This window comes from Calliopsis andreniformis, chromosome 1 (genome assembly GCF_051401765.1).
Source record: "Calliopsis andreniformis isolate RMS-2024a chromosome 1, iyCalAndr_principal, whole genome shotgun sequence".
Classification (NCBI taxonomy): Eukaryota; Metazoa; Arthropoda; class Insecta; order Hymenoptera; family Andrenidae; genus Calliopsis; species Calliopsis andreniformis.
In genome coordinates this window covers 560,288-574,923 of record NC_135062.1, presented here as the reverse complement: position 1 = coordinate 574,923, position 14,636 = coordinate 560,288, and the positions used below count along the sequence as shown (strand labels likewise).

General features: G+C 35.4%; 1 protein-coding gene across 2 annotated transcripts in view; it reads right to left on the bottom strand.

Moving 5' to 3' along the window:
• LOC143186858 (cell division cycle and apoptosis regulator protein 1) overlaps positions 1-14,636 on the bottom strand; it is a 94,047-nt gene that overhangs the window by 15,980 nt on the left and 63,431 nt on the right. For both annotated transcript variants that reach the window (XM_076390712.1, XM_076390799.1), the window contains one exon: positions 12,941-13,144. In XM_076390712.1, the coding sequence (XP_076246827.1) occupies positions 12,941-13,144 (204 nt within the window). The remainder of the gene's footprint in view (positions 1-12,940; positions 13,145-14,636) is intronic.

Here is a 14,636-nt window from a genome sequence, read left to right as displayed (position 1 = left end):
TGCATTGTGTTTAGGTTATGATCCTTGCACATAAAGCAATATTTCTTTTTAACTTTGGGGTACTTAATTACTAATCATTAAAAAATTATAACTAGGAATTTAAATGGTAACTTGTTTTTACTATGTTAATAATTAAGTAGATTTATGACTTTATTTTCCTATCCATTGGCCCTTTCACCAATTTCGCCGATTTTGACAGCTTCTTAGCTACCTAGCTGAAGCCATCTAGCAGCAAAAATATGAAAACTAGAAAGCCATCTTGCTGCAAAAATGTGAAAGCCAGAAAGAGGTATCCCCGTCGGACGAAACTGAGCATGTTAAATTACTCCTGCAAGTAAAATTAATATCTCCATATCTCAGCTCTTCGTATTCCAATTTACATGTGTGAAAGCTTATTTTACACGCACGATGATACTTAACAATGTGGCAATCGTTAAAATCCATTACACGCTGTGTTAAAAAAATAAATTGCTATCAAAGTGTTTGGACGTTTTGGTCACAGGAAAGATACACTGCAAGCGCCACGCGTCATTCAACTGTACTTGGAGCAAAACGCTGCCGCTTCTCTATCTATTGACATGATATAGAAACTTACTATCTTTTAAATATTTCTACTACTAACTTTTTTCTTTTTCTATATTTTTGTGATTATTATACAATGAACATTATTGTTTACAATTAATCACATTACAATTTACATAAAATGTATATTAATGAAATAAACATTTTACGTGCGTACATACATATTAGTTCCTTCAAATTGCTATAAATACTTTATTGTTGATGATATATTTATCACTAAAAAGATGCCAATTATATATATGTTATAAAGGGCCTAGCAGGATAAGGCGGTCAAAAGTGCCCTTGAGCCGATTTTGATCGGGTATGTGGCATTCGATAGGGTATCAAAAGAAAACATTCTGTGCCAATTTTTAACCCCCTACCTCAATCAGGGGGGGAGGGGGGGTAGTTATAGGGAAAATTAAAAATACCGGTTTTTGCCCCATTTTCCCTATTGAACACAATACGAAAAACCTGAAAAAATTCTATAACATGGGTGATATGGTGGTACATGTTCGAGAATTTTTTTAGATTTTTCGGTTGCGAATGCTAAGCATAATAAGTGAAAAACTGAAAAAAATACTGAAAAATGCAGATTTTGTAGTGAAGTTTAAAAATGACCACTTTTATATTTTTACAGTAACAACATAATGGAACGACTATTATTCTCAATTTTTTCAGATTTTTTGCAGGGTGCGCCGTAGTTCAAAAAATCTAAAACCGAATTTTTCAGGGTTTTTCTTAATCTTTACACAGTAAGTGTATTATGTGATTCTTAACATTTTACATTGTAAAGAATAATGGATAAGTATGAACATTTTTTAAATGGTTCAATTAATGACACATGTGGGCGTTTCATATTCAGGAAAATCAGTCATTTCTTCAACAGCCGCCTTGGCGCAGTGAGTAAGGTGTCTGACTGGGAGAGCATCAGACGAGTAGGCAGCGCTTAAGTCTAGACTGGCGGATGGAGAGTCTTAATTGCGATAACAAGAATATTTCTTCAAAAGAGTACTAGTTCATAAACAGTTCAACAGCGTGCATAAAATCATTGTGTAATTGGGTTTCGGGTTACGTTATAACGTTGCGGATAATCCGCACGTTATCGGATCAGATGTCTTCTAACCCCAATCCACAAGGCACTAAACATGGTGTAGCCCCAGATGCATCTGACAAAGAAAATGTGCGCCCGGAAGGAGCCAAGACGCAGCCAAGACGCCAAACCTGAATTCGCTACAATTGAATAAAATGTATAAAGAATTCTTAAAAGAAAAACATGGATATAACAAAACCACACTCCAACCTAACCTCAATGTTTCGAGGAAACGAAAAGGTACGACTCCATCTATGGACGCAGCTTCTTCAAGCAATCAAAATGTGACTCAATCTACCACATCGGCAACAGGTGTTTGGGAAACACCAAAAAAACGACAAAAATACGTTCCAAAAAAATGGAAAGCAACAAGGAATCTGAACTTGATAAAAATAAGTTTTCCTCAGCCTTTACGACGATAGTGACATGGAAACTGAGAACGCTATCAAACCCCCTACACCACCGGAAGAAACTAATGTTAAAACATCTAAACCACCCCCTATATATACAACGCAGACAAACATCAATGATTTGATCAATTTAATTAAGGGATCAAACACCCCAAAATCTGCATTCTTAATTAAAGAACTCGAAGGTGATAAGCACATCTTATACATCAATAGTACCACTCACTACAACATCACGAATCTACTAACAACGAGTAACGTGCAGTGCTTCACATATACTTCAAAAAACCTAAAACCGAAATCTATTGTACTGAAAGATATTAAGGGTAATTTTTTTGTGGAAGAAATTAAACAAGAACTTCAAGACCTGAACCTACCTAACTTAAGCATCTTGAATATATCGAAGTTCGTCTACAACAAATCTCAACCAGACAAATATCATCATTTAATACAAATTTCTAACAACAGTAAAACTACAAACTTATTTAAAGTTAAAAATCTAGCCTATCAAAAGGTTAGATTTGAATATCTTAGAAAACCAGATATATTTCAATGTCGTAAATGTCAAAACCTTGGTCATTCCAGTAAAAACTGCCAATTAATGTTCAGATGTGTCAAATGTGGTGAATCCCATGGCCCAGGCAAGTGTGATATGTTACAAAATGGCGATAAGAATCTCCTTATATGTATTAATTGTGGACAAAAAGTACATTCAGCCTCTTATAAAGGTTGTCCATAGATTAAATTTGCTCTGGCAAAGAAGAAAGAGGCCAAGGCTCAAAAAGTCAAGCATATCTCAAATAAACTGTACAGTCTTTCATCAGGCATAAGGGACAATGTCTCTTATGCACACGCAACAGCCGGCAAAAGCCATTGCCTGAACCTCCTTCGAGCATCCTACAATCTTCAGAAGCGGACAAGCCAAGAAGGACTTTCACAACCTCATCAAACGCAGGACACTTATCATCCAACGTCCAGGAAAACAGCTCTAATCCTCCAGCCTGGATTGCAGACCTTAAAAGCGAAATAGCAACACTAGTTAATATCCAATTTCATAACCTGGCGATGCGAATCACAGAGAACTCTAAAAAAATAGAATTTATTCTCAACTCAATTTTCTCTAATCAAATATGAGTTCAATAGTAAATAATATTTCACAATCAAACTACAAAAAATCAAACAATTCATAGGTTCAAAGTTACACGAACTACACATAACCGACCCTTATTCTAGACTCCCCATTACAAAAAACATTAAAGAAATACACAAAAGATTAGTTAAATCTATACAGATCGAGTTTAGCATATCAATAGAGAAACACTGGACTAATCTAATGAAAAGTATCGATCATAGAATAACCGATAATTTTTTCCCCAAAATCAACGCTATTTTTCGCCCTAAGTAATTTTCCGGTATCAAGGACTTACACATTGACTCATTGAACATTGATATACTTAACAGAAGTAATTGCGACTTAGCGCACACCAATTTAGTTAATAGCAAATATGTCTTTACGTCTAACTTGGATAAGCTGAATATCATTGGAGCATACTACGAATCCATAAATTCACCACGCTATCTCAACAATAATACCCGTATTAAAGAAATAGCAACAGATTAACTAACAACACAGCAACAGATTCTACTATCCCAGATATTGATCGACAATCTTTCAGTAGCCCAAACTCGTTATTATCCATCCTTAAAAAACTACCAAACAAATGTTCTAGTGGTCTCGATGGTATCCCGCCCATAATCCTAAAACACTTACCGCCAAACGTGATATATGATCTCTAACGATACTATTCAACAACGCAATCAATTCTTTTTACTTCCCGAAAATCTGGAAATGTGCAAAAGTTCTGCCCATTCTAAAAAAGGGTAAAAATCCCAATGAAACATCGAGTTATAGACATATTTATCATTAAACTAGTAAGGGATTGTTTCAGTAAAATTCCACTCATAAACAACAGCATCATCAAAGAGCTGATAATACTAGACAACATTGATTTCTAAAGACAATCTAATTCTGGTTATATTCCACCACGATCTTTTATCTACTGTGACAGAACAGGAATAATCCAAAATGACGCGAACATATCATTAATTTATCATTGGTGCCGAAATAAAGCCGACAAGCGTATTGCATTCTCCCACTGCGATTTCATTCAAAATAGGGATCGGTTCAAGTACTCGATTAAAATCCCAAAAAGAGACTTTTTAGACTTCCAACGCCTCGACCACGAGAAATATTGATGGCTAGACCGAACCTGTACCTTTATGCCCGAACTAGATGAACGTAAACAAGCTTTACCAAATCCTTAACAAGTACAAATACTTAGTAGCATTACAATGACAATCTAAGTTCCTTTACATGCTGGGATAATATAGTAGGGATATGCCCATTGTATATAAATTTCCATTAGTTCATAAGTTTTAGTTTATAAGGTAGCATATAATTTAGTTAGTAAGTCGTATATATAAATTAATACTGTTACAGAGGTTTTTTTTTCTACCTGGGTAATTTTTCCTCACGTTGCAAAAACTAATATGGGCATCCTTTTATTAAGATACATTCTCGCATACTGAGTCTTCCCCAAACTGTTATTACTAGTTTCTAAGTTATAAATGCGTTTATACATGCTACTCTCAATTATTATCGTATGGTTTCTTTTCAAATGTTTATTCTCATCATCCAATGTAAGACTGTACTCATACCCTAATAATAAACATTATTAATTTAATTATTCTTTACAATGTAAAATGTTAAAAATCACATAATACACTTACTGTGTAAAGATTATGTAAAAATCAACTGTATTTATCACAGTTTTGTCCGAAAAACCCTGAAAAATTCGGTTTTTGATTTTTTGAACTACGGCGCACCCTGCCAAAAAATCTGAAAAAATTGAGAATAATAGTCGTTCCATTATGTTGTTACTGTAAAAATATAAAAGTGGTCATTTTTAAACTTCACTACAAAATCTGCATTTTTCAGTATTTTTTTCAGTTTTTCACTTATTATGCTTAGCATTCGCAACCGAAAAATCTAAAAAAATTCTCGAACATGTACCACCATATCACCCATGTTATAGAATTTTTTCAGGTTTTTCGTATTGTGTTCAATAGGGAAAATGGGGCAAAAACCGATATTTTTAATTTTCCCTATAACTACCCCCCCCCCCCCCCCCCCCCCCGCCGATTGAGTTTGTGAAGCTAAGACTTAATTCAGAACATTCGTTAAATTCACTTGGTGACAAGAGGGCTGTTAGGACATATTTTGAATACCTCATTCACGATCGAAGTTATTACCGTAGGTCCTTCGGTGCCTTGCAGATTTTTTTAAAATGTTAGTTGACCGTGCAATCCCCTTTCTACTACGATTGTCCAGCTCTATCAAATGTAAGGGTTTGGAAGTTTTCCTTATTAGAGAAGATCGAAGAAGACCCGGATCAGCTTAGAGAGTCAAGCCTACAGCACTCGTTCAATAAAGGAATTGTACATTTATCCGAGAACTAGTCTATATAACTAACCTGTCCACACAAAGTTAAGTCGGAGTGTGTGATTACACGTAAAGTTTCGTACCACGAAGGTACGTGTGCAAACAAGAGCTTAAAAAAATGTCCGGTAATAGTGACAGTGAGATTGTTGGTGCGACGGCAAATAATGAAAGAAGTGTCATACAAAAGAAAAATAACACTAAGAGCTATACAGGGTGTCCCAGGTTTTTCAGCCAAATGATGTCAGTATATTCCACAAGTGAAAATAAGAAAAATATGTCATATAAACATTAAAATTAAAAGAACAGAAATTGAAGAGTTACAAAGTACGTAGTTGTCAATAACTTATTAATTTCATAAAAAACTGCAAAATAAATACATCTTCCTTTGTCCTTATGTGTAAATAGATTAAGTATTGATTTGTGTTAAACTAGTACATATGCTACAACATTGAATGTATACAACTGGTTTACAATGGAAAAGTGATCATTATTGCCATGAAAGTAATACATAATTTGTTTAATATTATTACTTTCTTTAAGCCTGTACACAAGTAGAAAGGAGAACAACTCGGTTACGTCCCAGCCACGCTACCGAGGATAAATAACAGTATAATATATGAGGTTTCAACTACTACTACCTTCCTCAGGATCGTCGGCGCATTCGTGATTAGGAATTTGTTGGACTGGTCGTCACTTAAGTGCATGCATATGAGGGTATAGGCAATTTATTTAATTATATCTCTTCGGAGATAATGTAGACACATTATTACCATTCTATCTCTTTTCGGAAATACGAAATATAGTTTAGTTACAAGATGTTTCTTTTCGGAGATACAAAATCTAGTATAGAATAATTGATTGTATTTGATTACCTTAAAAGTAGCTTACGAGAGAGAAGGACCCTAATGTCTCGGTATTAGGAAATTTACAAAGATGTCTCTTCTCGTTCCATAGTTCTCTCGTAGCGTGGGGCACTAACTAACAACCATGCACTCCACTTACTTAGTACTCGATACTTGAGTTCAAAAGAATACCAAGCCAAAAATTGTTACAGTTAATAAAGGATTTGATTGGAATTTATCTGAATAGCGAGATCGAATAACCTGTCGCAATTGACGCTAACTCCTGCGAAACTTACAGTACGTGTTCTATAATCGCGAGGCTATTATCTGTAATTTTAATTAACTTGGGAAATGATAATTTTAGTGTCCTCAAGTAAAGTATCCGCGAGAACGCAGTTTAGTCTTCCTACTTCTCCGTAAACTATCTATGGTATAAAACGCGAAATGTATACTAGGTCAGTCATCAACACATATTTGACACCTGCCCGGCGACTGAACTGATGATTCTGCCAAAATACCAGGTTACAGGGACATACGGATTCGGTGCAACGCTCATGTCGAAATATTATGCGAAATTATGATGTCATATGTCAGGAAAAACACGCGAAGAATCAGAAAATGTTCCGTAGACGGTTCTGGGGTAAGTGCCGTGGGGTTCATCACAGTCCTCTTACCAAAAGGCATAGCCTTCCCCACTCCGTGGCCAGATCCTTTAGGAACAATATTCCCATTCTTTAGCAATACGGTGTCGGACCGCTTGCCTTTTTCCAAACACTCGCTCTTCTTCTAAACAGTCACACAATAACCGATAGCTGGGAGGCCCAACGTAGCCATCAGCCATCGGTCGCCGGCGGGACTGTTTAGTCTCATGCACCCTCAATCAGCCATTCGTAAACTAAGACCCTATCATAAATCCCTCAACGACACGTCTTCGTTTGGCTAACCGTCCCAAACTCTCTCTTAAAATACGTTGACGCTAACACATAGTTAACCGGAACGTAACAGATGCACTGATTTTGATGAGACTAAGCTTAATCTAAAGATCATACGAACATTATATTAAGATAATACCATTGAATTTTAGAACTGAGTTACGGATCAAATGATATTTACGATTAAAGGTATCCACGTGCAAAATTCCAGTAAATACGTACGACTGTGCCGGCTATGCTTTGCATACAGTAGTAGCCATTGAAACTGTACTACTTTTCCGATACCGATGCTTTTGGTTTGACTAACATAAGAAATAATCATCTGGGTTATTAGCTATTAATGTTCAAATTCCCTGTTTTACTTAAAATTTTGGTATTTATAATTGTTATAGCTCGAGTAGGTACACGTGCGCTTAGTCGTAGAAACCGCGGAGCTGAATATCTTCGTGCCGAGTTAGCGAATTCCAAAAGAGTCGGCAAAACGTGACGACTCCGACCCCCCCGTTTTGCCTCCGAAAAGAGCGCGGATCGTCGGAACGATCTGCATAGCTTGTCTAACGATACACATTACGATAGTACCAGAGCTAATTAGTGTTTGAATAAAAGTAGTAAAGTTCTCAGTGAGTTGCAACTCTTTAACCTGGCCAAGGACCCAAAACATCCTATCTCCTTCTCACCTGACGGCGATCGGAGGTAGAGCACGCTTGCTTTCGGGAGCAGACGGGTGAGTGGCAACATAACAGTTTAGATATATTTAGTTATGAGAATTATAATTACTTTTACATTCAACAGATCTTATTTTTAGCTAGTTTGAATTTTATTGGTGGCTGTTAACTACGTACCAGAATGATCAAAACATATTAAATAAGATTTTGTGGACAGACGAAAGCACATTCACGAGAAGTGGTGCGTTTAACTCCCGAAATTCGCACATGTGGAGTTATGTTAACCCACACGAAACCCACACAAATAACTTCCAATATCGATGGACTGTCAATGTGTGGGCAGGGATAATTAGCGGCAAAATTGTGGGACCGTTCTTCCTTCTTCACAGACTGTCCGCAGAAACGTATTTAGATTTTTTGATTAACAAACTACCCGAATTATTAGAAGATTTTCCGTTGTCTATTAGAACACAAATGATTTATCAACAAGATGGTGCTCCTGCCCATTTTGATCAATACGTAAGATCTTTAACAGAGAAATATGAAAACCAGTGGATAGGACAAGGAGGTCCAATACATTGGATACTCCGTTCACCAGATCTTACGCCATTCGATTTTTTCCTATGGGGCTATGTAAGATACAAAGTATACGCTGTCAAATTGACAGTGAACAAGTACTACGGCAATGTATATCGAATGCGTTCTGTTGAGGCTCACAATTCGCGCCCTTCGTATTCCGACCTCTAGCAGTCCCCCGTTCGAGACGCTAGTGTCGCTCGGTTTTTGTCTTTTGTTACCTTAACCTAAAAATCGCCGCGTTCTTCACCTTTTGTATTGTACGCAACGCGATGCGAGACGTTATTACATATAACGTGTTGTTCTGGATACCAAATCGATACACTACTACCCTCTCGTGCGTGATCTACGCTCTAACACGTTCGACGAAATAAAGACTGAAGATGTATGCGGTCGTGTACGTGAGTCATTGTTGAGAAGATTGCAAAAATGTGTAGAAGTGCAAGGAGATGTCTTTGAACACTTTTTATAAAAATACTAGGTTTTTTGTAGTAAATTTAAGTAGTATGAAGATGCGTCAACAGATGTGTTGGAACTTTTTTTTTGAACCATTAGACGATTAAGTGTATTACAAACTATAGCTTAAGTGTAAGTGGATTAAAAAACTATGAATGTGTACAGTCAACTGTAAACTTTGTGTGAGCGTACATCTACGCGGGTCTCTTCTGTGATATTACAAACTATGAACGCATGTCGCTGCGCGAACAACCGAACTTCCAATTTTCAACTGCTAACATCTTGGAAACGAAACTTCAAAGGAGCTTAAGGAACTTTTCGATTTTTTTTTGCATGAACAATAAGTATGTTTCGGATTGTTCCCTTATTTTGGGACACCCTGTATATCGGTTATTACTTCTTGTTACTTGTATACTCTGTTATTGGTTACTGAATTTCTATGAAACTTCCTTTCACGAAACTTGTGGACACAGTTTTATCCTTCACTATTGATGGGTGAAGTTCACGATTTGTGGAGTGCTATTTACCGCTGACCATTCATTGCTTAGATATAAAATTTAACTTGTGTCATCATATGCTTGGTTTATATAGCTTGAAAATTATGAAGTGTTACAGACGAATATCTCCAAAAATATTGATTACATACAAAAATGTTTTAGATGAAAGTTGTTTGGCACCGAGGATAATATCATGTTACAACCTGTTTTTCAAATGTAATCACGCTTTCATTTTTTGCTAGTATTGTAGCTTATTTTAACACGAATTTGAAAACTATCTACAGAAGGCCATTCAAGGTCAAACTTGCCGAAAAGGTGATTGAAATAAATATATACAATGCACTTAACAATGCTTTGTTCAATTTATTTCAACAATAATTTGACCGAAAAATAATTTGACTTTTGCTTTATAAGTTTATTGTATATTTATTTCATTCACACGTTTCGTGCCTTCGAACTTTCACACTGAAACAATAACATGTGTTCAATATCAGTAGTACTAAGGACAACATCAAAGTTATTATCAATGAAATAAAAACAAACGTATTTATGTAATCATTGAGCTAAGTTATCCTTCGCCGAACCGTAGTATTTCTTAAATTTGTTGTAAAATTGGAAATGTTTCAAAATTTCTTCGATATGTTTATGGTACTAGGAGAGCACAGGAAAAATTACAGAATGGCTACAAATTTTTATGCACGACACTGCCCAGATTGACCAACTAAATCGCACGTGGCATTTAACACGTTGACTGCCATGTCACCCATATGTGGGTGACAATTTTTACATGATTGTGAATAATGGTAAGTTACATAATCATGAATAATAGTAATATACAGAATTTCAGCGACACTTAGTAAAAGAGACAAAACATTTTCAAATAATCATGAAAAAGAATTAAAAACAATTTTCTTTAAAGTTGGAATCACAGCCAAAATGATAGAATTTTTAATGAAGTGAAAGTGGCAGTCAACGTGTTAAGAGACCAGAACAGCGTTTTAGTCTAGCGTACTTTACAAGTGAAAAGAAATCGATCTCGAAATGTAGCTACAGATAATGTTGTTACTGATGTATTGGCACTGGTTAACGTGAAATCTCATGCAAGCAGTAGAACAATTGCAAGAGAATGTGGAATATGTCATACGACTGTACGACGATTGAACATTTAACATTATTATAAATTCCATCCATACTGCATAACATTATATCAGGATTTATACGGAGACGATTTCGTTAAACGATTGAACTTCTACAATTGGATTCGTCAGAAGATAGTTGAAGATGTTTTTACCTAACGTTCTGTTTTCTGGTAAAGCAAGATTTACAAATACTGGCAATGTAAACAGGCATAACATGCACTACTGGACACCTCAAAATCCGTATAGGATAAGGACAACGGCGTTTCAACATCCATGGACCCTGAACGTTTGTTGCGGCATTATTGGAAATTTTGTTATTAGCCCGTACTTTTTCGAAGGACGTTTAACTGGGCAAGTTTATGTTAACCTCCTATGCAATTTACTACCCCAATTATGTGAGGAAGTACCTTTAAATACACGACGCGTTATGTGGATAAAACATGGCGGTGCACCTCTGCATTATGCACTATGTTCTCGAACAGCAATAAGCGAAATCTTTCCAGAAAGGTGGGTAGGTCGAGAAGGTCCTATAGCCTGGTTTCCCCGTTCGACAAATTTAATACCACTCGACTAGTTACTATAGGGTTACATTAAAAACTGCGCAATGAACATTAAGCCTACGACGCGTGAAACCATGAAAGTTGGAATATGCGAAGCTTGTGCTAAGACAAACGTTGAAATCTTGCGCAAGGTTAGACAATCATTTCAACAAAGAATTGTTATGTGCATTGAAGTACAACGTAATCACTTCGAACACTCATTAAAGTACAAATAAAACGCAATTACGTTAAATTATCAATACATTTATTTTATTCACCTTTTCGGCATTTCCGTGCAAGTTTGACCTTGAATGACCTTCTATAGATAGTTTTTAAATTCGTCTTAAAATAAACTACAATACTAGTAAAAAATAAAACTATGGTTCCATTTGAAAAAATGGATGTAACCTTCACCTCACCTTTGCGCGTTCACCGGAAAAAATAAAAGTCCCACCACATATTTCCCACGGTGCTGAACAATTTTCATCTGAAACATTTTTGGGTATAATCAATATTTTTGGAGATATTCGTCTGTAACACGCTTTATAATTTCCACCTGTATAATCATTTTCTTACGTTATACTATTAGCTAAATAGTTAAATAAAGAAGTAATTTTTGCGAGATTGCTTTTGAAAACATTAAAAATCCAAAATCAATAGAAACGTGACAGAACATGAAAATTTCGAGATTTCAATATTCGGTATGAGTAGAGGAAAGTGTATTCCACAATTAAGCTTCAAACGAAATTCGAATTGTCGAAATTCCCGATAATTTTGAAATTTTCAAAAACCCATGACGAAATATATGTATATATTATATATTTAAAATGACGATCTGATGATGAAAATGTTTTCCATTGTGTCTTGACTCCAATATTTTCGTATTTTTGCTCATTTCTAAAGACCATAGAAATATTCAACAAAACGAAATACTGATACAGCACTTCTCAAATTTTGAATCAAGCAACATGCTTAAACTTGGAACATTTTCCCAATTAATTGGTGTACACCAAACAAACAAATTTTTCGAAGTATACATATAAGACCCCCTATAAGAGATTGGTTCCTTACAAAGAACAGCTTCAGACATTGGTAGATCGAAAAATTGAAGTAGTAATCTTGAAAAATAAATCTGGCATATTAAAAGAAATAATGAAGATGGTGTTCAAAAAACCGCAAGAAGGGAGAATACATTATGCATGATTGTGTCGGGAATTTTACGAAAACAATTGTACGATTATAAGAACTTATTGAAACTGACTTTGAGCTTGCGGTTCTTTTTTGTAGTTTGGATCTCACTTCGTTAATACGGTTCCAGCAATTGGTAGGAATGGCAACGGTCGTTAAAACTAAACGAAAACGCGAACGCTACAGCACGCATTACTGTATGTCAATTTCTTCTACACGTGTTTAAACGAGATATTAGAGATTTCCTGTGATATCAGATTTCGCACGTGATTTATGTATGATTATGCTCCGCCGCATTTTAACCGAGTAATTAGACAATTTCTAAACAAATGCTTTTCAAATAAATATATGAGATGTCGTCGCCTAATTGTGTCGCTACCTCATTCCCCGGATTTAAATTCATTGGATTTTTACTTTTTGAATCACTTTACATCTGTTATGTACGCAACACTAATTGAAAACGTTGAAATTTTACAGTCTGGGTTAGAACAAGCTTTTTATAAATTATGGGATACTCTCTATAATACAAAAAAAAAATCGTACCTCCTTATTATCTCTAAACTTCTTATCCTCTTCATCTTTCGGTGATGGTGAAATATCTTTCTCATTTTCTTCAGTGTCATCTTGTTTTCCTTCTTCTTTAGCTTGTTCAGACATTATCGCTTTTGTAAGTCTTGCAAGTAATTGAGATTTCAGACCTTTACAGTTTAAATTACGGGCAGCTAATTCCTGTCGTAGTTCATTCACCTGTACCAGATTAATTACACATATATGTAAGTACATGAAAACGATAATGAAGCACTGATATGTAGATTAAGGACGTTTATACAAATATATACTTTCATAGGAAATAATTGAATTTGAACAAAGATGTGTTTTGTCATTAGAGAATTAAAAAGATATTTCTTATTTTGCACATTACGCATATTCTATGTGCAGTCTAGTGATTATTACCCACAATCAGTATTGAATCACAAAAAAATTGAAATTGGATTTAGGGTCTAGATTGAATGTATTGCACGGGTCATTCCACGCGAAATCGGGCACGTTTCGGAGCAAGTTCTTGTAATTTGCTCAAATTTGAATATGGTGTAGTCTTTAACGATATTTAAACGTACCCCAAAGGATTTTTCAAAATTTTGAAAATTGTCGATTTTGCAGCTGTTTGAAGTTAAGTGCTACCTTTTTTTTAAAAAATTATAGCTATTGAACTAGTAAGCGGATGGAGATAAGTTTTACGGTGCTTATAGAGAAAACATTGAAGTTTATAAAAAAATGATTTCATTAAAAAAAAATTGTTTTTTAATCATCTTTTTTGCAATTATTTTAAACAAATGCAGGTTTTTAAGATGATGCGCGATTTTAAAAATCTGAAAAAAAGGAGAATATAGTTTGATCCTTCCCCTTGATGGACCAACTTTCAAAAAGATGGACATTTTAAAATTGGTCCTGTGAAAATTGCCGAAAGTTGACGCTGCGTCGAGTCGCACTGCCGTGGCGGGCGCGTCGTGGCTGGCAGCCTACTCGACTCCAGCGGGCGAACGAGCGTTATTATTTGCGATCAAGGCGACAAATATTGGTAACTCACTCTTTATCAGTGATACTTATTGACAAGTTCACATTCATTTTTGCCATGTGAAGTTGCAGAAAAGTGCCATTCTGCATTAATACCAAAATCTTCGAAATGAAAGCTAGGATTTAAGAAATTATATTTATGTTTTCAAGAATAAGACGAAGAGTGAGTTACCAATATTTATTGATTACATTAAACCTTGCAAATGCTCGGTGATAATGTAGAATAATGTTGGATGAAGCCGCCTTGATTGCAAATAAAAACGCACGTTCGCCCGCTGGAGTCGAGTAGGCTGCCAGCGACGACGCGCCCGCCACAGCAGTGCGACTCGACGCAGCGTCAACTTTCGGCAATTTTCACAGGACCAATTTTAAAATGTCCATCTTTTTGAAAGTTTGTCCATCAAGGGGAAGGATCAAACTATATTCTCCTTTTTTTTCAGATTTTCAAAATCGCGCATCATCTTAAAAACCTGCATTTGTTTAAAATAATTGCAAAAAAGATGATTAAAAAGCAATTTTTTTTAAATGAAATAATTTTTTTTACAAACTTCAATGTTTTCTCTAAAAGCACCGTAAAGCTTATCTCCATCCGCTTACTAGTTCAATAGCTATAATTTTTAAAAAAAATGGTAGCACTTAACTTCAAACAGCTATAAAATCTACA